This window comes from Drosophila teissieri, chromosome 2R (genome assembly GCF_016746235.2).
Source record: "Drosophila teissieri strain GT53w chromosome 2R, Prin_Dtei_1.1, whole genome shotgun sequence".
Taxonomy (NCBI): domain Eukaryota; kingdom Metazoa; phylum Arthropoda; class Insecta; order Diptera; family Drosophilidae; genus Drosophila; species Drosophila teissieri.
This window is the reverse complement of record NC_053030.1, coordinates 12,069,370-12,093,275: the sequence shown is the minus strand read 5'-3', so window position 1 is coordinate 12,093,275 and position 23,906 is coordinate 12,069,370. Positions and strand designations below refer to the sequence as shown.

Here is a 23,906-nt window from a genome sequence, read left to right as displayed (position 1 = left end):
CTTCCCAACTAAAGCACAACTCCCAATTCAATTACAACCGTTCGCTGGCAGCGTTCGCCATCAACTACGCTCAGATTTTATGCAGTTCACACGACCAGATAGGCACGCATCGCACACCTGTCGCACGCACACGCAAAAAACGGGGCGCACACCTTGAGTTCGGCGGGGCAAAAAAGGCGAAAACATGCGGCTAAAACACGATCGCGCGCAAATGAACAATGGCACAAGATTTTAGCCGCGTAATGAACATGGCTCGTACCGCCTGAGGGCGCAAGCATATAGCCTCAGCATCGGCGATAGCCACACTTTCCAAACGCACCCAAATCGATGCAAACTAATGTTTTTTGACAGGCCCAAGTGCGTGGCAACCACGTGAATCCAATCCAATCCAATCCGATTCGATTCGATCCGATCCAAAGGCAGCCGCGAGGTGAACAACATGCAACAAGTGGCCTGGGAGAGGCGCTCTAAAACCAGTCTAGATGATCTGGGTGTGCTTGCACTACACTAATGCGAATTATACAAGGCAAAGCTGGAGAACCCATTTCAATCAGTTCGCAATCAGCCTCAATCTACAGCACAACTTGACAATGTTTTTAAATTATTATGTTCCAGCTAAATTTGGTAAAATGTTCGGAGCATTCCATTAATTTGCGGCTACAAGCTGAATTTACAGGTATTATTTTATTTAGTAATATAATTCAATTGCTTATCTCTTTAGAAGTGGGACTTTTTGATTTTTTCATTCTCAAAGATTTGAGTTTGCCGACTGCATTAATATTTATCTAGCTGAAATGTACAATTGCAATATTGCACTAAAATGATTACCATACATTTGGCAAATGTGTTTGAACAATTCGTTTCGAAATAGATACTTGGAAAATACTACAAAAATTACACACTAAGCAAAGGGCGAAGCATTAGAACTACCACTAAAAGCCCTAACCTACGGTTTCTATTAGCAACAGGGACTTACGCACTACACATCATACAATTTCATGTTCTCGATCTCGTCCAGCGTGTCCTCCGATCCGGAAGCCGTCAGATCCGACAGCTCGTCCAGGCACTTCTGGCGCTTACGCACATTCCAGTGCAGTCCGTCGGCAAGGGAGGCGAACCAGTCGGATATCTGATCCTGGGCGCAGATGCATGGCACGGGATAAATGGAGGTGGTCACGCGCAGGCTGTCGCCATGGAAGAGCTCCTGCCTGTTGCGTCCATCGAAGCTAACCCACGATGTGTTGCGGCTCTCGGGGGATACTGATATCTGAAAATGCCATGGATGTTAGATGGGCATCTCTGGGGTTTATGCGTCAAAGAAGAAACCCACCTTCAGCTCCACTCCTGCTGGCACCACAATGGGTCGGAAGCTGAGCGAGTGCGGGCAGATGGGAGTTACCATAATCGCCGGCACGGAGGGATGGATCATGGACGCACCGGCCGCCGCCGCATATGCCGTGCTTCCCGTGGGCGTGGAAACTATCAGGCCATCGCCCTGCACCGACGTGATGTACTTTCCGTCCAGAAACAAATCAATATTGCTCAGATAGGGCGAGGGACCACGATCAATGACCACTTCGTTGAGCACCAGGATGCTGTTCGCTGCAGGTCGGGCATCTCCATCTGGATCTGCCTCCAGAGTCTTTGCCTCGTGTTTTCTATCGCCTCTGCGATGCATAACACAGCGCAAGCGACTGCGGAGCGTTAGGGCCGCGTGACCCTCCAGGACGCTGGTGAGCTGCTCCTCGAAGTTGTCGAAGCGGAAGGGTGTGAGGAAGCCCAGGGAGCCCAAGTGGAAGGCCATGACGGGGGGCACGGATTGCTGGAAGAGCAGCGAAGCATACAGCAGGGTTCCATCGCCACCCAGACAAACTATAAAGTCTATGCGGTCGGTCAGGTCATCACGGCCATCTCTGTGGGATTAATGGTTGAGTTATTACACTTTACACATTCTACTCATTAACAGACTCACTTGAAAGTCACTAGCTTATCGCGAATGGCCTTGAATCGCACATTTTCATTGAGCTGCGCATCTTCCAGCACGGCCGACTCCACCCAAACGACCATGTTCTTCTCCTGCAGCAGCCAGTCCACCAGGTAGACGAACGGCGCCAGCACCGAGGCATCGCTGACCTTCTTGATCACCAGGACGGTGAGTGGTGGCTTGTACCAGGTGAGGCGCTGGCTAGCAGGATCCTGGATCTGCATCACCATGGCGGAGTTCTTCATGATGCGGCCACATGGTCCGAACTGCTGGACCGGCGAGGGTGCGTTCAAGCTGCGAGTGCGCCTGAAAAGAGTGGGAAAACCAGAAGAATTAGTTTGGATATAACAAAGTATGTAGCTCTCTAAGGACCTTAGAATATGGCGGTTGGTTTTGGGTCTTAGAACTGGCTCCTCGCGAACGCAGTTGTTATTGCAATCGTTCATATCCTGCCACTTCACATTGTTAAACTCCTCGATGCTCAAGGAGCTATGCAGCGGAAACGAGGCAACCGCCTGCGGTTGCTCAGGACGCAGAGGAAACATTTTTCAATATTTGCCCAGGTTTTCCAGAATATTTGCCTTGTTGTCTCCAACTTTGCAGTATGCAGACTAACTCCACTCAACTGTAAATCAACCTTATGCAAATGGCGACTGCGAGGGCAGACAGAAATCGAGAGAAAAACATGGGGAGCTGGGATACAATTCCCCAGAATCGCATTCCGTATTCCCCTTCCTGCTTGCATTCGTAGATGCACTAAGAAAAAACAGGGGATGTTATCGTTATCAATGATCTTACTTATCTAAAAGTAGCACTTTAGTCAAGTCAAAAAAGTAATTGTTTCAATAGATCTACAAATATGAAATGATAAGTGGTATATGGACAATAAATCCTTTTCCCACATGGACAACAAACTAGGGACCATATTTGTGCAAGTGCACCTATTGCGCCATATCGCAACTGATTTCGATTTGGATTACGAATTCCAGCTGTTCGCATGCAATCTTATACGTAGCTAGGGGAACCTTTCAGCTGCTTGTCCACTTACGGCCAGGTGCCGGATCGTCTGCGCTGCCCACCTGACGACGGACCAATGGCATTGGCATTCTCTCGGCTACGTCCCCGTTCCAGGCAGTTGCCGTTCAGGTCCGGCTGCACCTTCCGCTGCAGACTGCGCTCCAGACAGAGCCGCGTCATGGCACTGAAGCCGTCCTGGTAGCCGTGGTGGTATATGTGGTGGCTATTGGGCAATCCGTAGTGCCAGCGCTGCTCCAAGCGACTCTCGTGCAAGGTGGCCAAATCCATGTCCGACAATGCCATTCTCCGCCACTAATAGTAATAGTAACTCCACTTTTTTGGTTCCAAATAATGCGGTCTCGTACACTTGGGCTCATGGAATGCAGTCAGACCGCATTGCTTGTGGCCAGCGGCGGTAAAGGGACCAAGGTTAGTTTTGTTTTCACAACACAACACAACACGAGAAATTGTTGCTTTTAAAAATAACACGCCCACGCACTTTTCATCGATGAGCCAACAAAATATGAGCCCAAGAAATGTGTCAGCCGTAAAAGAGAAAGTGATTTATCAGCGAAACTGGCAACTGGTAATCAGAAATGCATTACGCTGTTGTTTTTTTTGGAGTGTTTCAAAACTCAGCTCTTCTTTCGTTCACTTCAACTTCATGCCAAGGAAGTGATAGGCGTTTTCCAGCGTTTTTCCCCGGGGATTACTGCGCACAACTGGGCGGAAAACTGGCTGCCATGATGGAAATGACGGAGGGCCCTGAAACTGTCAACCGGGCGATCGCGAGTGCGAGCAGCAACTGAGCGCCCGAGTTGACCACGTTGGTCCGAAGTGGACTGGGTTTTCCACTCCGCGCCATCAACAGCTTCCCGATTCGATTTGAGATCCCATTTAATCAGTTCAATTGATAACATCGAGGCTAGCCAAGCGAATCAATTGCCGAAATTGGCACGCGTCTAGACCAAATCGCCTTTCAATTTCATTCGTTTGAGTTGAATCAAAAAACCATTTTGGTAATGGTTCATTCAACTTTTGCAGCGAAAGATTGTGTGAAGTGGCGCTGAGTGGTATCTATGGCAATAAACCATATGATATCAGTTTCTTAAATTAGTTGATAACTGGTTGATTGTTTATGCTTACACAAACTCTACCAGTACCAAGCCCATTTTGCAATAACCTTCTAAAATACATAAAATACATTCTAATCATCTAACTATCCCTATAAGCATCATAGCATTATTGTTACCTCACAAACTTTATCACCCTAGTTTAGAATAGGTGGCTTATAGAATTATATCTAAAGTTGGCATTGTATAAACAAGCATATAAACAAAACATACACTGAGTGCTGTAAGAACACCTATTTGTATGTCCACCACTGTGCTGTTGCATGTGAGATGGGAATCCGATAAAAGTTGTGTGCAAGACCGCATGATTACAAATTCGGGCAGGTGATTGGGACCTTACCACCACCAGCTGCTGGTCATGTGGTTGCCGCCCAGTCCCGGCGCCGAGGTGGATGCAGTGGCTCCATCCACCGTTCCAGTGGCATGCAACAGATGACTTCCATCTGCAGCGGCGTCCTTTTCGGTGCAGAAATATTCCTCTTGGTCACAGGAGCTTCGTTCCTCTGGCGCTGGCATCCTACTGTTAGGGCTACAGATTCTTGCGGAGATCAGGGTCACATCTGTGCCCAATGCCGTTAAATGCCGCTCACTGAACTGTTTTTTAACGAATTCTTTCGATGCAAAAAAACTGGTCAAAGTTTTGGCTAGGGCTGTCAATAAGTCGATGAAATAATCGATAGTATCGATTTCTAGGCTTATCGCGAGGGGAAGCGCAAAATTTAAAAACCCAACGGATGTCTGCACCTTCGTCACTCAGCAGAGCATTCGTCATTCATAATTAATGTGGACAAAGGAGTGTAATTGGCATTGCAAATTAGTCAGGTACGTGAAAACACCCTTTTTATTTTTAGCCTAATTTGTACGTGTTTTTGAGTGCTTTTAACCTCTCAAACAAACATTTTTGTTGTTTATTTTTAGAACCGCTTATAAACAATGTACAAATATATTGCGGAGAAATGGCAGTGTGTGAAAAACTTTAATTAGATCTAAAAATATCATTAAATATATTCTTTTTGTGTTTGTTATAAATTATTGCAACAAAAAAGTCGCTTATTAAATGGAAAACGACTACGGACACTGTTGAAACTAGCTTTAACTATAGTTTTGAAATAAAAACTACTCAAAAATACACGTTGTGCGTATCACTTTAGTTTCACTTCCTGTGAAGCCATTAACCCACCTGAATTGCTTACGCCTCTCACTCAAATCCAGGACTCTTCTCAGGGGCTTGGGTGAGTTTCCCGGCGACGTGGCTGCCGCTCCATCGTTTTCCTCCTCCAGCGAACTGGACACCGAGCTGTTTGCCACCATTTGGCGGGCCAGTTGCAGATCCTCCTCACGCATTTTGTTGTTTTTGGAGAAGTGTGATAAAAACCGAGTTTTGAGACGAGAACCTCGTTGTTCCGGTGGCGAGAAGCAACTAAGTGACTGCCCGTGCTTCGTTTTCCAAAATATATACAATGCATGCGCATATGTAATACTTGGCAGTGCGATCGGAGAGGTAAGTTGTTGAATAGAAGCTGTGCCCGCCCCACTCGTACTTTGAATTCATTAAGAGCCTCCCGATATTTACATTTCCAGAGCAACTTTTTCGAGCGGTCCATATTTTGACGGCCCCGGGGCGTGGCCGATCTGGTATGAGACCGATTTATAAAGCTATGCGTGGATTAATAGCCGGTGGCGAACTCTTAATAATATATGTCCGAAGGTAGCGCCAAGAATATAGGCCCATTTTTGCATTAACACCGATCGTTGGGTTTTTAAGTGGACCTGCCCATATTGTTGATACAGATTTTCACATTTTTATATTCCATTTGCATATTCCGTTTGTCCATTTTATATAAGAAATATTTTGTCGCTTTAAAATTCCATTTATGACCAAGGTGAATGCACAGGGGTGTCAGGACCTGCAGCTTCAGTAGGGATTTCCCTGTTTTTAATAATAATTGTATTTTATATTGAATTTTCAAGTTGAAGTGGCAAAAACTAAATAGATTTTAGACACCATTTTTGAACTTTTCCTAAAGTATTTAAGAATTAACTATACCTTATTTTTTACTCATACTAATTTCATCGTCAATTTCTTTTTAAGTTTATTATTTGTTGATTTTCTCTGGTTAAATAGTATATAAGTTTTTACATGATAGAATCTGGGCTTCCATGTATTGTACATCCGACTTGACAGATACATTACACAGCAGCGCTGCGGTCACACTAACCGCCCACACCGGTGCAATCGATAAGCATACGTATCGAACTTAAATCGATTGTTGGATTAGCACAGATTGGCCGACGATTTTACGTCAAAAGCGAAATAAGTTTATTTAACGTACATAAAAGCTCAGCATTATGGCAGCGAAAGCAGGATTACCTCTGCAGATGTTTGGCCGGCGACTCGTCCACCTGCGGTCATCGGTCACTTCCCAAAATATGAGGTAAGTCTATCCGCATTGCTTCCTCTTTTCTGTGACGTAATGAGGGCGCACGTTTGTCGGCGATTGCACGTAATTCTAACATTGCCCCCTGTTTCTCGCATCTCCTCTTCCCCACAAGCAGTGCCCTGCGTTTGTTCAGCACAGAGAAACAGCCGGAAGAGGCGGCGGCGGCGGAGCAGAAGGCCACCGAAGCCTCGCCAGAAGTGGAGAAACTCACCAAGGAGCTGGCCGCCGCCAAGGAGCAGAACGCCGAGCTACTGGACAAATACAAGCGCTCCCTCGCCGACAGCGAAAACATGAGGAACCGACTGAACAAACAGATCAGCGACGCCAAGATCTTCGGCATCCAGAGCTTCTGCAAGGACCTGCTCGAGGTGGCGGACACCCTGGGACATGCCACACAGGCGGTGCCCAAGGAAAAGGTACATACAACTTGCCTTACTTGTGGATATCTCCCACTGAAGGTTTCGCGTTCGAAACTAAGTTCAACAAAGTTCTTAAAGTTGCGATAAGAAATTCTGCATTACATATGTATGTACATGAAGATATCTTGAAAGTTTTGAATTGAGAATAGCTTCATATTCGAATATCCTTAGGGATTTCTTCTATTTGAAGTCTTCTGCCCCGTTTGTTGTTAGCTATTTTATCTGTTTGTAGAAAATAATTGCCATATGAACGACCGTTGTGAAATGTATTCCTGTTACATTTCGATGGCTTTATTGTAACATTTTTAGAGCTACCCCTACTAAAGATCATACTTATTACAGCTCAGCGGCAACGCTGACTTGAAGAACCTCTACGAGGGCCTCAGCATGACGCGCGCCTCGCTGCTGCAGGTGTTCAAGCGACACGGACTGGAGCCGCTGGATCCCATCAACCAGAAGTTCGACCCCAACCAGCACGAGGCACTGTTCCAGAAGGAGGACAAGACCGTCGAGGCCAACACCGTGGTGGAGGTGACCAAGCTGGGCTACAAACTGCACGAGCGTTGCATACGCCCGGCCTTGGTGGGCGTGTCGAAGTGTTGATAGCCATGCGGATGCCCTGAGGCGTGTAAAATTTCCAGTACCCCACCCCCATCCCAATTTACATGGCGTCTGTCAGTTGTTTGCAATTTGTTTTCCGCTGCAAAATTCATGTACGTAAACCCCGTGTAAATACAATCTATCCCACAAACGCGTCCTTCGGGCAGAGCTTGCGAATTTAGAATTCCTCCTAGTTTCTAAGAGATCTGTGACTGGATTTGATGGCCACAATTTGTACCACACGCGTTGCCATCGAGTGTTCCACTATAAGGTTTAATTACGATAATAAAACATGTTTTAGTTTGTTGATATATAGCAAGATATTTGTATTTCTCATCTGGAAACTCTGTTTATCTAGGTCTCTCCCAGTTTCCTTTGATTTTCCCGTTTTCATCAGCCCTCGAAATTCGAATCCCTCTTGAAAAACCATTTCCTTTGTTCACAAAAACCAGGTAGCGAAGGGTAATCGCATTCCTGCTCGTCGCGTAGGTGGAAAATTCAATGGAAATGCGTGATGTTCTATGGCCCAGCAGGTAGGCTTCCAGCACGTTCCCATGAATTCAGATGAAACACAGATGGTGGGTTCCCTGAAATGAGATTCGCTCCAGAGTTCAAAGTCTACTTGAAACGCTCTTCGACTATCATGGGTTAGTTGTCCTTAAACATTTGAAGTGAACGGAATGATTGGTGTGCTAATGCGTTTCCTCTGGTCCTTGGCCATGGTGCAGTGCATCCAGGCCAGAGTGTCGGTGCTGCCTCGCTTTTACGGACAAGACAGCGCCATTATAGTGGACATCAATAGAAAGTTCCCGCCCAGAGTGGACTCCAAACTGCAGAACGCCTTGTACTACAACCTGCCGGTCTACAAGCTGATTAAACCCACCACCACGACTACGACGACCACGACGGCTGCTCCAGCCTCTGGCTATCCTGCTGATCTCCTGGACCTGGCCCACAACAAGCTGGGCCTGAAGGATCTGCCCAGTCTCGAGGAGCTGGGCGAGATGATTGGCACGAATGGTGCCAGCGAGACCATAGATTACATACGCACGCTGACTGGAACGGAAGAGGGCTTGGCCCTGATGAAACAGTATCTGGATGCCCTGCACTTCGAGGAGGCCGAGGAGAATGTGGCAGAGGAACAAGAGAAGGCTGAGAACGACGACGGCAACGACAACGACGATGATGATGACAACACCATGGGCAATGCCAGCTACGATGAGCTGCCCCAGGAGAGATCCACCACTCCAGCAGATGCCAGTCCTGAGTTGAGCTTAATGCAACGTTTCGGCGACTTCATGAAGCAGTACAACCTGTGGTCCGGTCAGATCTCCACTACCACCACTCCTGGTCCGTTCATCATTGCGCCAACTCCCCCTTTCCAGCCCGTGTTCGTGCCCCCTCCTCCAGCTGGCATGACGCCCCTGCGTCCGATCCTGGTGAGGCAGCCTCTGCCGTATCACTATCCCATTCCCCTGCGCCCCGTGTCGTTGGCCACCGCGAAGCCCATCCAGCTGCCCACCACCACGACGACGACCACTTCTGCTCCTGTGACCAAGCCACATCTCAACACGCCCAAGCTGATCATGCAGGAGGATGCGGAGGGCAAGTACTCAACCCTGCCGCCGCACATCCAGCAGCTGGCCAAAATGGCCAATATCTCGCCACAGGTCGTGGAAATCTTCCTGGAGCGGCAGCCCAAGCTGGCGGAACTGGCCAAGCGCCTGAGCACCCTGGCCCTCAGTCCGGAGCAGACCCAGGCCATGGGCAACCAGGTGCTGAAGGCCGTGCAGAACGCACTGAGCTCCAACGATGATCTCCAGCGGCTGATCGAGGCCTCCCAGGCACTCAAGTAGGCGGAGTGTGTGACTAGTCTTAATACCATTTCAAATGAAATACATTTTCCATAAACCAACTGCTTTAGTGATCTTGTTTTGTGATGGGTTTCAAATGAAACTCTCAGAATCAAATGGGGTGGGAAATAATATGGGGGTACGTGTATGATCTGAAACTAGATCTATTTCAAAAGGTATGTTTTATGGTTTCCTCTTTGGAAATAATATGGGGTATATGTATGATCTAGCATTGAATCTATTGGACAAGATATAGTTTATGGTTTCCTCATTCGGAGATTCTTACGAAAATTGGAGATCATTATGCGTAGATATGATATATTATGGGTACACATGCACACGGATTTCAGAGGATGACTTCATAAAAGAGCATGTATCATAACCTTTGAAGTGCCACATGGGTTCTTAGGGGGCTAAGCACGTTTTATAACCTTTAAGGTGGATTTTCAAATTATGGTATTGTGGTTAGTACCTCAAAACGCAAAGCTCTAATCCGCAGATGTTAGTCAGCACGTTATTAAATACTACCGAACTTCTTTCTAGCGTTTCTTGCATAACTGTGGCCTATTTACAAATTCGGCCACCGTTTAATATTATTCAACGCTTGCTGGTTAATAGAATGCATAATTGTTCAACAATATAAATGAAAAGCAGTGCCTAGAAGTTAGCACAACGTTTCGGTAAGATTGTCGAGATTTCTATATGTCCTTAAAAAATAGCACCCAATTACCCTGGAAAATGGGCGAGTGGGCGTGCATAGGACAACGCGGAATTACTTAATTAAATATATACAGATATATATGTATATACACTTAAATGTTTGACAATTTAAATGAAACGCAGAGCCCAGGAATTTGGCTACGCATTTGGTAAGATTGTCGATGGGTTTCCTATATGTCCTTCAAAATAGCACTCTGCTACCCTGGAAAATGGGCAGCCGAGCGTGCATAGGACAACACGTGGTTCCAGAAAGTGAGAGATGCAGCGATCTCCTCGAGAAATAAACCGAATTGAATTGAGTAGAAAAGTGAAGTGAAAAATCAATGGGTGGCCAGCAGTGAGACCTTAAGCGAGATACCGAAATATGCTAGCCTTGTGGGGGTGTATACCACAAAATTAGTGTTATAAATATACCAGAAAGTTGAGCACTTCATCGCTTCCCGCCTAAAAGTATGCAACTCAATTCGAATAAGTTGTATATTTGAAATATAGAATATTTTAATAAGTTCTTTAAAAATAGTTACTTTCAGTCAGCATATTCTTAGAAATATGCAAGAGAGCCGTGTGAAATATTTATACTTCCTAAGTTTTTATAGGTAGAACAATTCTTGTACCACGTTTTTGGTTAGGAACAAAAAGCTAAGCTAAAATATACGAAGTACAAACTGTAATAGCTATTATATCATAATTATAATTTAAATAATTCATATAAATAATATATATATTCAAATAAATTATTTTTTCATTTTGTAAAAAATCTGAACAAATATGTAATGATAAGAAGGTAATAGTTATAGTTATATTAGTATATATAATAGTTATAAGCAAAGGTATGTATGTACATAGTAACCATCATATTGTTGCGGACAGGAAATCTTTTTTTAGCTACCCGAAAAGGTGATACTAAACATACATATGTATCTGTAGGCTTAGTTTAAGTATTCCCTTTTCAGTTTCGAAATTCAAAATTAACAAATGGCATTAAGGCAGCAGATACTGAAAATGGTCAATTTCCTGCCCACCATGGGGAATTCTAAGGGAATGTCCAGCAAGCCGGACAAGTCCTCGTTCGCCAAGTCGATGAAGCCCCTGAAGGAGTTCAAGCGCTCGCGGATTCCGAAGATCAGCGTAGTTGGAGCCGGTCAGGTGGGCACGGCGATCAGTTGCATGCTGCTGCTGCGGAATCTCACCAAGAACCTGGTCATCCTGGACATTAACTACGAGCTGGCCAAGGCGGAGGCACTGGACTTTCAGCAGGCCTCCGCCTTTCTGAACGATGCTCGGGTGGTGCCCTGCGGCGACGGTGCCAACTCCAAGAACTCCGACGTGGTGATCCTTACGGCGGGAGCACGGCCCTCCGGCAAGGATCGTTCCCGCCTGGCTGCGATGAAAAAGACCATCGAAATCCTCAAGGAGGCGGTGCCCAAACTGGTGAAGCTCAGTCCCAATGCCACCTTCATTGTCATCTCCAATCCCGCCGATGTTATGACCTACGCTGTCCAGCGGATTGGCAAGCTGCCCAAGCATCGCTGCTTCACCACCGGCTGTCACCTGGACACGGTGAGGTTCCGCAACCTGATCGCAGATCGCCTTCGAGTGCCTCCGTCCCAGGTCCATGGCTATGTGATCGGCGAGCACGGCGCCAGTGCGGTTCCAGTGTGGTCCAGCGTCTCCATCGCCGGCATCCGGCTCAATGATGTGGTCAAGAGCCTGGCCTGCGGCGACGATCCGGAGAACTGGGCGGAGATCAACGGGCAGGTCACCACCGGCGGCCTTGCGGTGGCCAAGACCAAGGGCTACACCAACTGGGCCGTTGCCCTCACCTGCACGGACATCGTGCAGGCGATGTGCGGCGGCAAGGGCAAGGTCGCATCCGTGGGCACGGACATGCAGGGCCTGAACGGCATCAAGGACCATGTGGTGCTATCGCTGCCCTGCCTGGTCACCGCCGGCGGCATCAGCCACGTGTTCGAGCTGCCGCTCACGGATGTGGAGCAGGGCAAGCTGCTGGCCTCCGCCAACGTCCTGCTGGAGGCGCAATGCTCTCTGAATCTTTGATCATGATTGGCCAAGTCAAAGGATATTAACAAGTTTATGAATAATGAAGTAGCTGAGCTGCAGCTAACACCTTGTGAAACTTCTTGGAAGTTAAGTTACTTATACTGAAGGTTTATTTGAAAAGCTGTTGGTTTTTAAGAAGATCGTCAAACTTAAACGATTTCCGAAATATTTATATTGTAAAAATACCTTTTGGAAATGACAAATTCCGAAAAACGTGGTTCTGTGAAGATATAATTATTAGCCACATTATTATTGTATCTAGACAAGTATTATACTTTTTGATTACCAAAGCACAAAATATAAAAAAAGAGCACTTCTTACTGCAGCTACCTTCCAATGTATTATTCGGGGAAATGGCCATGAAAACCACACCCAAATCTCAAGCGGAAAATGGAAAGTGAAAAGCAGAGAAGAGCAGCTGTGGGAGCGAGTAGGCAAGTGGCCCTTTGCCCTTTCCACTTTCCACTAGAGCAAGTGAGATGAACACACACGAATGTTTTGTAGACGAGCTATGTTACTTATAAAAACGCAGCGATACCAGAAGACTTTGTATGTCTTTCCATTTCTGTGACCCTGTTAGTAGACGTGTAAAATTTTGTAATTTTCCCAAAAATTTATGATTTATATTCCCCTTGGCGCAGTGACAATTCTCTCGGATCGTAAGATTTCGGATCCCCAAGGTTGGTTTGCCCCAAAGACCTTGACGGCCAAGAAAAATCGAAAGTCAAAGGTCTTGGAAACGAATAGGTGATCAGCGCGGATGAGAAAGCAGCGCCGATGAGCTCCAGCAGGGAAATGTGGCGTCTCAAGACGATTGGGGCCTGCATTGCGCAACTTTTGGAGCCAAGGTCTGCGATTGTAGCAGGCGCCCATGGATCTCAGCAGCGATTAACGATCGCGTTCCGCTCGCCACATTTCGTTTGGCTGCTCCACCATGATTTCGATTTTTGGTGCCCGCCGATGCGACGAAGCGAAGCGAGTCAAGTGGTTGGCTGGTTGACCCGGGGTTGCGACACGCCAAGATTGTGCAGCATCCCATGCCATCACATCCATTAGATGCAAGTGTAGCCAAGTGTAACATGCCACCAGGCGCTCAGAAGTGGGCGGCCAGGTGGCAGCCACGGAACTCGGAGATTTTCAACGCCTCGTTGCATCGTCTGGGAAAATGTTCCGCCACGTTATTTTGGGCTATTGTTGTTAGAAACGAATGCAAAGACACGCCCACGCAGGGCGTGCGCCTCTATCTCTCTCCCTTTCCCTTGGAATTTGTTTAAATAAATGGAAAATGTTTAACACTATTTAGCTGTTTGTTTGCCTAATGGAAATTCACTAGGCGCACAGTGCGAGCAGAAAGTGAGCGCCGCCTTTGATTTTCCAGCTACCTGCTAATAGATTTTCGGGTCTGCTTTGGTTGGTTTATTTCCTTATGTTTCCCTGTTGAAATGCTACAGTTTTGCCCCCAAAATCACAAACAAATCGATGGAGAGACCCCCACGGAGCATGACAAATGCACATTTGTTTGTTTTGATTGTGTAACTGCGAATAGGCTCACATGAATTCTGGACTGGCTGTTTTGTTAAATACAAAATCACCGAATGATTAAAGGGCAACACGCTTCATTTGCTGTCGACCTAGTGAAATGCGACAGTTTCACATGTGTTTTCGGGACTGCGTGGGATGATCGCGGTGTTGGCATACTGACCGCAGGCAGTGTACTAGGGCAGGTGCTTTCCCGTGGAAGCTGTCCGCCTGCTGAAGTGCTACACATTTGCATGGTCTAGATTTTGTCAAATTACGCGATGCCATGAACCATCTCCGTGCATTTTCCCACACATGCCATCCTCTATTTTCGATGTGCATCCGAGTGTGACCTTCGAACAGGCAAACAGCCAGTGCAGCCTGCAGCCCGCATCCATTGCATCCAATGCCTCCGATGCATCCCATCCACGTGCAGCCAAGTGCAACGCCATCAGTTTTTCCCACAGCCGAGGGCTCTGGGTTATATATTTATCAAATGCATGAGAGATTTGGGTGCGCTGCATTTTTCGATTTCGTTTTCGTTTCGGAGGCTGGATGCAGTTTTCCGCGGCACGATCTACACCTCCTATCAGTTTTGTGGGCCTGTTCGGCTTGGCCACACTTCACTGATCTTCTGAATGGGATTGGGGGAGATTATCTCCCATGCACATTGCTCATTTGTAGAGTATGGCATTCGCCTCCGTGATTTTCTGCCAGCCTGTTCCATTGATCTCTTTGGTCACGATCCAGTGGTTTTCTCCTAGAACTGCCCTTTGACCCTGGAAGCACTTATCCGATTGAAGTTTCCACCTAAATCTGGAATCTGAAATCTGGAATCTGGTATTGGTTATTGATGCTGGCCTGGTCGCCTAATCCGTTTGGTCACAGCTCAGTGATCTTCAATGATTGGGATTTCCTAGGGATTATCGCTGCACCCACACACTTCTTCTGGCTGCCTTCTACAACATTTGAGTTCCTGTTCGAATGCTACAGTTTTTGTGACTTTTAACTCTTTCTTGGCATTCAATTAGCATTTTTGGGGACTCAACGTCGAGTTTATTCGTTGGATCCTTTCTATATCTTTGCTTGCCTGGTAATTCGAGCCAGTTCTTTCTGCCTGACTGATTCCTTAGAGGCTGTATGTGATTTTTCTTAGGAACCAGTTTTTGTATATTTTTGGGTATTGATTTTTCAGCTGCATTTGAACATTTGTGTATCCTTCTTACTTTGAAAGCCTGGTATTTTGGTACAGATCGTTGCACTTCAGTGATTTCCTTGGAAAATGCTACCCGAATCTGAAATGCTAAACGTAGCTCCACATATATAAATGAAGAATTGTTCTTGGTAGCTGTGAGCCTGTTGAAGTGATACATATATGTGATGTTTTGTAATGATAATGATGTTCTAAGCCCATCTCCAAATTCATACCCAGAAAAGAGTTAGGATGCTCAAAACTGTCGCATTATAACAGGAGAGCAAGAAATAGAACACGATCCTGGAAAACTATAACCGAAGAACCAAAGTAAAAGGGACAGTTCTACAGGAGTATTTTGTGTTATGTTTTACAATAGAAATCTGGTTCTTATGCAGGTAGTTTTTCGATTGGATTTCTGCATGGCATTTATGTAGGCCTGTTCGATTTTTCTGGTTCATTGGGTTTGCCAATAAAAACATATATGATTTTAACGTTGACTTATGTACACGTTTTCATTAAAAGTGTGAAAATATATGAACATAACTTTTAGAGATTGAAGACTGAGTGGAAATCTGTAGAATTTTCCAGAGACTATTTAGAAATTATGTTCACCTGTTGTATATTGGGTAAATGACTTCGCTTCATTGGTTTTCACGATCTTCTTAATCTAAGGGAAGGAGAAATATTTCCACATCTGATTTTTCTTAAGAACCAGGTTTTATATATTTTTGGCTATGATTTTAAACATATTTCCCTGGAAAATGCTTAGATCCATAACATATGTATATAAATGCAGATTTGTTCTTGGATGCTGTGAGCCTTTTGAAGTCATACATATATGTGATGTTTTATTATGATAATGATGTTCTTAATCCTATCTCCACATTTATTCTCAGGAAAAGGGTTAGGATGCTCAAAATGGTAGCAAAATAACAGGAGAGCAAGGAATAGAACACGATCCTGGAAAACTAATGCCTAACAACCAAGGTAAAATAGAAATATGGTTCTTATGCAGGTAGATTTTGGTGGGTTTTCTGCGCGGCATTTATGTAGGCCTGTTCGATTTTTCGGACTTGGTCACGGTTCATTGGTTTTGCCAATAAAAACATATATGATTTTAACGTTGACTTATGTACACATTTTCATTAAAAGTGTGAAAATATATGAACATATCTTTTAAAAATTGAGGTCTGAGTAAAAAATGTAGAATTTTCCAGAGACTATTTAGAAATTATGTTCACCTGTTTTATGTTGGGAAAATGGCTTCGCTTCATTGGTTTTCACGATCTTCTTAATCTAAGGGAAGGAAAAATATTTCCACATCTGATTTTTCTTAAGAACCAGTTTTTATATATTTTTGGATATTGATTTTAGACATAAGGATATCCTTCTTACTTTGAAAGCCTGGTATTTTGGGACAGAACGTTGCACTTCAGTGATTTCATTGGAAACATCTTGGATGTTGTAAGCCTGTTGAAGTGATACATATGTATGTATATGTGATGTTTTACATTGATAATGATGTTTCATATCTCAAAAGTCATTCCCAGGAAAGGGTTAGGATGCTCAAAACTGTAGCATTATAACAGGAGAGCAAGGAATAGAACACGATCCTGGAAAACTAACACCGAACTACCAAGGTAAAAAGGACAGTTTTCCGGTGATTGCTGTGGGTCCTAATATGTTACAATAGAAATCTCCTTCTTATGCAGGTAGTTATCGGTGAGATTTCTGCATGGCATTTATGTATGCTTGTTAGATTTTTCGGACTTCGTCACGGCTCATTGGTTTTGGCAATAAAACCATATACATTTTACAGTTGACTTATGTACACATTGTAATATATAAACATCTCTCACCCATCTTGTAAATATTGATGCCTGAGTGAAAATCTGTATTCTGGAACAAGAATTTTCCAGAGACTATTTGAGAGTTATGTTAACCTGTTCTATTTTGTGAAAATTGCTTCGCTTCATTGGTTTTTACGATTTTCTTAATCCAAGTAAAGGAAAAATATTATATTTCTGATTTTTCTAAGAACCTGTTTTTAATATTCTTTTGGATATTGATTTTAGGCATATAGATATCCTCCTTACTTTGAAAGCCTGGTATTTTGGGACAGATCGTTGCACTTCAGTGATTTCCTTGGAAAATGCTATCCGTATCTGTATCTGCTTAAATCCATAACATATATAAATGCAGATTTGTTCTACGATGCTGTGACCCTGTTGAAGTGATACATATATGTGATGTTTTATAATGATAATGATGTTTCGTATCTCAAAAGTCATTCCCAGGAAAGGGTTAGGATGCTCAAAACTGTAGCAATATACCAGGAGAGCAAGGAATAGAACACGATACTAGAAAACTAACACCTAATTCCCGAGGTAAAAGGGACAGTTTTACATGTATATTCTTCAGATCCTTATATGTTACAATAGAAATCTGGTTCTTATGCAGGTAGTTTTCGGTGGGATTTCTGCATGGCATTTATGCAGGCCTGTTCGATTTTTCGGTCTTGGTCACGGTTCATTGGTTTTGCCAATAAATGTTTTACACATTTTCATTTAAAAGAGTGAAATATATGAACATATCTTTTAAGATTGAGGACTGAGTGGAAATTTTTAGTATTTTCCGTTGCATTTCAGTGATTTCCTTGGAAAATGCTACCCATATATGCCTCAATCCATAACATATATAATTGCAGATGATAATGATGTTCTAAGCCCATCTCCAAATTCATACCCAGAAAAGAGTTAGGATGCTCAAAAGTGTAGCATTATAGCAGGAGATCACGAAATATAACACGATCCTGGAAATCTAACACCTACATATGCACCTTACAAGGTAAAAGGGACAGTTTTACAGTAATTCAAGTGTTCTGTGGGTTCTTATGTTTTACAATAGAAATCAGTTTCTAACGCAGGTAGATTTAGGTGGGATTCCTACATGGCATTTATGTAGACCTTTTAGACTTTTCGGGTTTGGTCACGGTTTATTGGGTTTGGCAATAAAAACCATACATACATACAAATCTCTCAATCTCTTATCTACCTTTTAAAAATTGAGGACTGATTGGAAATCTTTGTGCTGGAACAAGAATTTTCCGGAGACTATTTGAGAATTATGTTTCCCTGCTTGATTTTGGGAAAATGGCTTCGCTTCATTGGTTTTCACGATCTTCTTAATTCAAGGGAAGGAGAATATTTCCACATCTGATGCTGCACACCACCCAGCATGACCTTTACTTGCTTAGAAATGGAGTCAAAGGTCACGAAAGCGTAGCATTCGAACAGGTTCTCAGAGTCTTGGGTTGAAGATAGAAATAAAAACAGAATTCCGCAACTCAAAAACATGCTGGACCATACTCTACCACAACCGATCATAAACATCTCACACTACACAAGTGATTTACTTTGGTGGAAAGTGCAATACTCGTTCTGCCTGAAATTGTCCTTTTTGAGAATTAAGCCTTTGAAACCAAGTCCCATTAGTACACAAAGTGGAGATATAAATATGTAAATTGTAGCATTCGAACAGGCAAACAACAAATGTCACAAGCAGACGGCAGGTCAAAGGTGAGCTCCGAAGAGGTGGCAGGTACCTTAGGGAAAGATGCTGCACATTCTAAGTCTACAATTCATGGTGCCCTATTCGTGTCTAAGACATTGGTTACGGTTCCTTGATTTCCAACCAGAGACGAAGATGCCCGTGGGAGACTCCCACCAAAATGAGGTCGCGCTTCGAAGTGCTCATCTTCGATGGGTGTGGAGGAGATCTCCTGCTGCGATCGTTGGCCTAAAACTCTTGGCAACCTGTTCCCTGGATACACACGAGTGCGCTCCAGTGATTTTTCCCATCATCGAGCGATGCTCCCTGCCTGTGGGCACTTTGGGCACTTTCTTCATCTTCATCTCCTGGCTGGCTGCGGACTCGGCTTCTCGAAGGTTGCTGTGAACCTGTTCGAAAATTATGCATCGATGCGCATCAGTGGCAATCATGGCATGGATAATAATGGGATGCTGCTGCTGCTGATGAGGTTATTCATAAACTGACTGAAGCAGAGGCTGCCTGGCTACCTGGCTACTTGGCTGTAGATTCAATCGGATCACCCAACTGCGGATTCTGGGCACCTGTTCGTTTGCTACACTTTATGCATGCCTCGGCAGTTTTCTAATTATGACTTATGATCTCTGGGATTAGACAAACAATGGTTCGTGGCGTGGCACGTGGTTCCCAAGATGCTTTCGCTTTTCCTCGACCTTTTCCCACGATCCGCTTGCGGTTGAGCCCTCGGGGCCCACGATCACCGCAAATCCCCGGCAGACACAACAGCCAAAGGCTTAAATCTGTATCATTCGAATAGGAGAACAGAACAGCGAAGACGAGCGCCTTCGTCCGACTTCACTTCGCCAGGTAGGCCAGTTACCTGAGCCGAGAAGTCCCTATACATATACATGTGAATATATATATTCCTGGTCCCAAATCTCAGCTGGCTGGGATGCTGTGGCCCTGATCGTGAGGTTCGGCTTGATTGCACTTTAAGCCGCAGGCGGTGATGGCCCGAGGCAAGTGTTTGGTTTGGGTTCCTGGAAGGGAGCACCACAACAAAAGGCTGGATTTGATGGATGGGTTTTTTGTTTGTTTTGCTAATTGATTTTGAACAGGCCAGCAGAAGTGGCACGACGGCTGTTAAGAAACCCAAGAACTCACTTCCTACTCTTGAGTGAGCAGTGAACATTGTATCCCTTTTCGACGCACGCAAATTGCCATAATTGAGAACGACAGCTTCCTGTTTATTTTAATACGGCGTGAAATTGGAACAGGCTGGCAGGAGTGGAAAGCGGGAGAGCTGGTTCCCTGGTACTTCGCACTTGAATGATTCTTCTTGGGCCCAATCATGGGCTATTGTAATTCGATGCGTGTCGAAGACCATTATGCGGGTCTTTGGTCTTTGGACAGGCGGCACTTCGTAGACCCTTCTTTATTCGCTGTGAGCCTAGTGGAAAACATGAAATTATCGTGACAAACATCAGGGTTCATTAAGTCGCCTAAACATACTTGCCACACACCACGATCGTGTTTCATGTCGATCCATATCCATATACATATGTTGAAGGGAGTGAGAGTGCAGAGGGGCGTTTCCTTCGCCGCGGGCCATTTGAGACCCTATAATTTTCCAGTTGATAATCTTGCCTGATGATCGCTAATTGGCTGTCAAAGGGACAGGAACGCAGGGTAGCCCAGCAAGCAACTGGTTGATCGAACTTGGGTAGTTGCATGTGGAGAGAGAAGGCATTTTGCGGGGTAAAAACTCTTTGGCGCGTGCCACACTTTCTTAAGGCCTTCGAGCTCCTTTTGTCTGAAATTTGATGCTTGTAAATGTCTTGGGCTCGAACAGGAAAGAAGAGTTCGTAGAACGACGACAAGATGTTTTTTGGAACTCGTGTTTCTTTGGTGTTTTTGAGCTGCCTGTTGATTGCTGGTGGTTGAAGTTGAATTTGGATTTGAGCTGGGAAGGGAAAATGATTGCTGGCCTGTGCGTTATTGAATTACTTAATGATGCGGTCGAATGGGGCTGCGCTGGTTATTTGTTGTTATTTTCCAATATTTATTAACTATATAATTATAAAATCTGGGATGCGGGCTTTGGGATTGCACAGTGTCAATCCTGATTGACTCCTTCCACCTGTTACATAGTCTAATCTACATCTCTACACAATCTACATCTAGTCAATCTTTAACTCGACGCGTAGCGGGTATAAAAATGTATAATAAATGTATATAAAATATTATTATCATATAAATATATATGTTATTGTTAAAGTTTATTTCTGCAAAACCTTAACTTATTCCATGTTAATATTAGAGGCAGAGAAAATAAATGTATTTTGATTAGCTTTGTTGTAACTTTGTGTACTCATTAGGAATTCTTATTCCAATAATGCTTTCCAATAGGCAGGTAGTCTTGTATTAATTTGGCTAACTCGTGTCTCAACTCGCTTCCAACTGAACCGCTGCTGACTTTCTGTTTTCCTGGTCGAGATCTGCGCTTGAGCATAAACAGTTCTCACGATCGCTCGCTCTTCGCGGAGAACATTCGTTCTTGTAACGGATAATGGCCAAGAATTTCCCACACGATGTTGACACAGCGAACCGCAGCCAACCAACCAACTAAACAACCAGCCAACCAGACAGACCTTAAAGCCCTCCGCAAACAAACAAACACACAAACACACATACACACGCACAACCAACAACAGAGTCCACATCCGTTTAACGTAACGATCGAGGATCTCGTTAAGAGCAACAGCAACCACTGGAGTGGAGTGGAGAGGAGAGGAGTGGAGTGAGGTGACACCACCGCTGGAAAGTGAAGGCGACCAACGAATTCTTCTGCGCTCCTGCTCTCTTTTCCAATGACTCGATTCGGAGTTCTCACGCGAGCACATGCCAAAGCGAAAAAGGGCCAGGGAAACAATTAACAACTAATTTAGGCCTCTGCATATAATTTTACGGAGAGTGTGGAGAGTGTGAAGAGTGCGGAAAGTGCGGAGAGTCCCACGGGGAGATGGGAATGGGAGATGCCTATCTGCAGGAGCTGTGGGAAAAAATACGTTACATTCCTTTCCATTCCTTTCCTTTTCTGCCCGTCTGGCGGTGCGGCATTTATTCCCACGCGATCCTCGACTCTCGTTTTTGTTGGTTTTTGGGTTTTCGCTTTCGTGGCATATCCAGTATTTTTAAGATGCAGGGGTATATATGTAGGTGGGGTGTAGGCATAGGACCCTGTAAGGTATAGTTTTTTGTATCTCTTTAACATGAATATATTAACTGGTAATATGGTAAATAATAAACAAGAAATATATAAAAATGGTATCATTAAAAATAAGTATTGCAAAATTACAAAATTTCTCCCCAAATGTGTAATTATAATAATTAAAAAATCAAACTTTAAATTAAAAATGTATCTTGTATTTATTTTATAATCCCATACACAAAAGCCACGATTAGAACTCGGTACCTGATAGTCGGTAGCATTCGCGTGCAACGTTCTTTCTCGTTTTTTGTTGGTCTTCGTTCACACGCTCGGTGCGTAAAAAACTGAAATTGAAGACATGGGAAAGGCAGGGATGCTGCTGCTCTTTGCTGATCGCCTGTTGCTAGATCAACAAAAATTGATTGAAATTCTCACGCTCGAGGCGAGGAATTTTACCTGCGGCGAAAGGATTACGCCCACATTAGTTGAAAGATCTTCGATCGAGATGATTGCTGGATATATATATTCTTTAAATTGTTGTCTTGCGTTTGCTGAAAGCCGCTTATGGAAGGTGACAGTTTCAACCCTCTTTTGCTTTCAATCCAGTTGAAGATGCTCGGTGGGAGACCTATGAATCTGCTGTTTGCCTAATGAAAGCCAAGACATGGCACGACTTCTTAGTTTCTTATGAATGAATTCAATTCAACCCTCATACATATATAAGGTGTTGTGAGTTTCCGAGTAATCTTCCCTCCTCCTGCTTTTTCTGTCTTCCTGATGAGGACAAGACGTATTTTTCGAAGCAGTCCCAATCACGAGGGTTGCAAACATCTTGGGAAAGTTAAAAGAGAAGGAATGCCTTCTTTTAGCTCAATAGTTTGGTGGTAGTTTGGCACTTCCTTGTAGTAAATCTCATAGGTAAGACGGCAGGAGGCAGTCCTGGAAAGGTGAGAACCGCTTGCTGGCGAAACTGTTTGCCTGGTAGTGAGTTTAATTGAAGCGATGCTGCTTTAATCCAATTTGCATATAAAAATCGCTGGTTCATCCAGGAAGGACTCCCTGGAGGAAGCATACCCAACTGTTGCGCGCTGCTTGCCTGATACAGAAAACTAATTAGTATTCCACATATAGCCCGCATTCTCACGCCTTCGGGGCATCGAGAACATGCGGGCCCAACGAACCGAAAGGAATCCATAAAAAGATCACAGATATCCTAAGGCTTCGCGTATCATGTGACCGTCGGGAATGTTGAACTCAGTTCACTGCCTTGCAGATGCTGTTTGCCTAGTAGAAACCGACTAATTAAGCCGATTTCGTTCTCACGCCTATCCCAAAAATCTTAGCATGTGGCATGTAGAGTTCCAGGAAAAAAAGATCCCAAAAAACTCAGTGTCATAAAAAAGATCCCACAAATGTATATCGAATAATCAATGTTTATTTTTTAAAAGAAACGGAAGCTGCCACAGGAAATGGAATCGGTCGGATCACAAATCGATTTCCTGCTTTAAAAAAATAGGTTTTCAAGTGGTAACAAATGGCATTTCCTACTTCCGTTATCCTGCAGGTGTTTCTTAACATGCTGCGAATTTTTCACCAGATTTAGGTCATGTCGATAATTGTTTGGAAACACGTGTCAGTTTCCTAGTTTCCTGTTAAAGAATCCCAAGATCTAACCACCAATGGGATAGGTTTCCCACGTTTTTTAAATTTCCCAGGAAAATGCTGCATCTGCAGAGTGTGCTGTTTAAAGATGTTCGGTCCTCTTTTTTTATTAGTTTTCATTTGCTGATCAGTGACCTTTAGTGTAAACCATTTCCGGTAATTTCCGATTGAAAAGAGGCGTACCCTAAGAATGTGATCCTGCTTCCGTAATCCTGCAGGATTCTTCCGAATCGGAGATTGGAAAATGTTAGAATGAAAACGGTTTTATGTGACTCCAAATTCGGGATATTATTTCTATGGCTTGGAATGTGGAAGCGGTCCCTTTGAGTGGCTCAAATTCCAGAGATGGTTCGTGCGGGTACCTGAAAAAGGTCAAAATCCAGTTTGTCATCTTATTTTGTGTTGGTACTCAAGAGCGCATTGAAATTATTCTGGGCTCCTGGTGGATTGGATGGACCTGTGATCTTTGTCATAAGTTGTGATATCTGTTGTTTTTTATTCCAAAATTGATAAAACAAGTGATGAATTAATATTGTGGATGGA

The 23,906-nt window shown here is 44.2% G+C and overlaps 4 protein-coding genes across 7 annotated transcripts; 3 read left to right on the top strand and 1 right to left on the bottom strand.

The window, feature by feature from the left end:
• Positions 1 to 665: 665 nt before the first annotated feature.
• On the bottom strand, positions 666 to 5,522 carry LOC122615302 (NAD kinase). 4 transcript variants are annotated; one of them, XM_043790336.1, is made up of 4 exons: positions 5,315 to 5,522; positions 1,973 to 2,290; positions 1,331 to 1,913; positions 666 to 1,267 (listed from the first exon to the last, which is right to left on the bottom strand). In XM_043790336.1, the coding sequence occupies exons 1-4, from the start codon at positions 5,476 to 5,478 to the stop codon at positions 980 to 982; spliced, it is 1,353 nt and encodes a 450-aa protein (XP_043646271.1). In that variant the 5' UTR covers positions 5,479 to 5,522; the 3' UTR covers positions 666 to 979. The 4 variants fall into 4 exon arrangements, with proteins under 4 accessions (XP_043646271.1, XP_043646272.1, XP_043646269.1 ...); XM_043790337.1 differs by lacking the exon at positions 5,315 to 5,522 and adding an exon at positions 4,475 to 4,703; XM_043790334.1 differs by lacking the exon at positions 5,315 to 5,522 and adding an exon at positions 3,033 to 3,685.
• Positions 5,523 to 6,385: 863 nt separating this feature from the next.
• Positions 6,386 to 7,905, top strand: LOC122615304 (grpE protein homolog, mitochondrial). Its single transcript, XM_043790338.1, has 3 exons — positions 6,386 to 6,569; positions 6,691 to 6,991; positions 7,337 to 7,905. The coding sequence occupies exons 1-3, from the start codon at positions 6,484 to 6,486 to the stop codon at positions 7,595 to 7,597; spliced, it is 648 nt and encodes a 215-aa protein (XP_043646273.1). The 5' UTR covers positions 6,386 to 6,483; the 3' UTR covers positions 7,598 to 7,905.
• Positions 7,906 to 7,986: 81 nt separating this feature from the next.
• Positions 7,987 to 9,450, top strand: LOC122614186. Its single transcript, XM_043788707.1, has one exon. It carries the CDS (start codon positions 8,275 to 8,277, stop codon positions 9,448 to 9,450), a length of 1,176 nt encoding a protein of 391 aa, XP_043644642.1. The 5' UTR covers positions 7,987 to 8,274.
• Positions 9,451 to 11,090: 1,640 nt separating this feature from the next.
• Positions 11,091 to 12,504, top strand: LOC122614038 (L-lactate dehydrogenase B chain). The gene has a single exon (XM_043788498.1). It carries the CDS (start codon positions 11,143 to 11,145, stop codon positions 12,223 to 12,225), a length of 1,083 nt encoding a protein of 360 aa, XP_043644433.1. The 5' UTR covers positions 11,091 to 11,142; the 3' UTR covers positions 12,226 to 12,504.
• Positions 12,505 to 23,906: the final 11,402 nt, after the last annotated feature.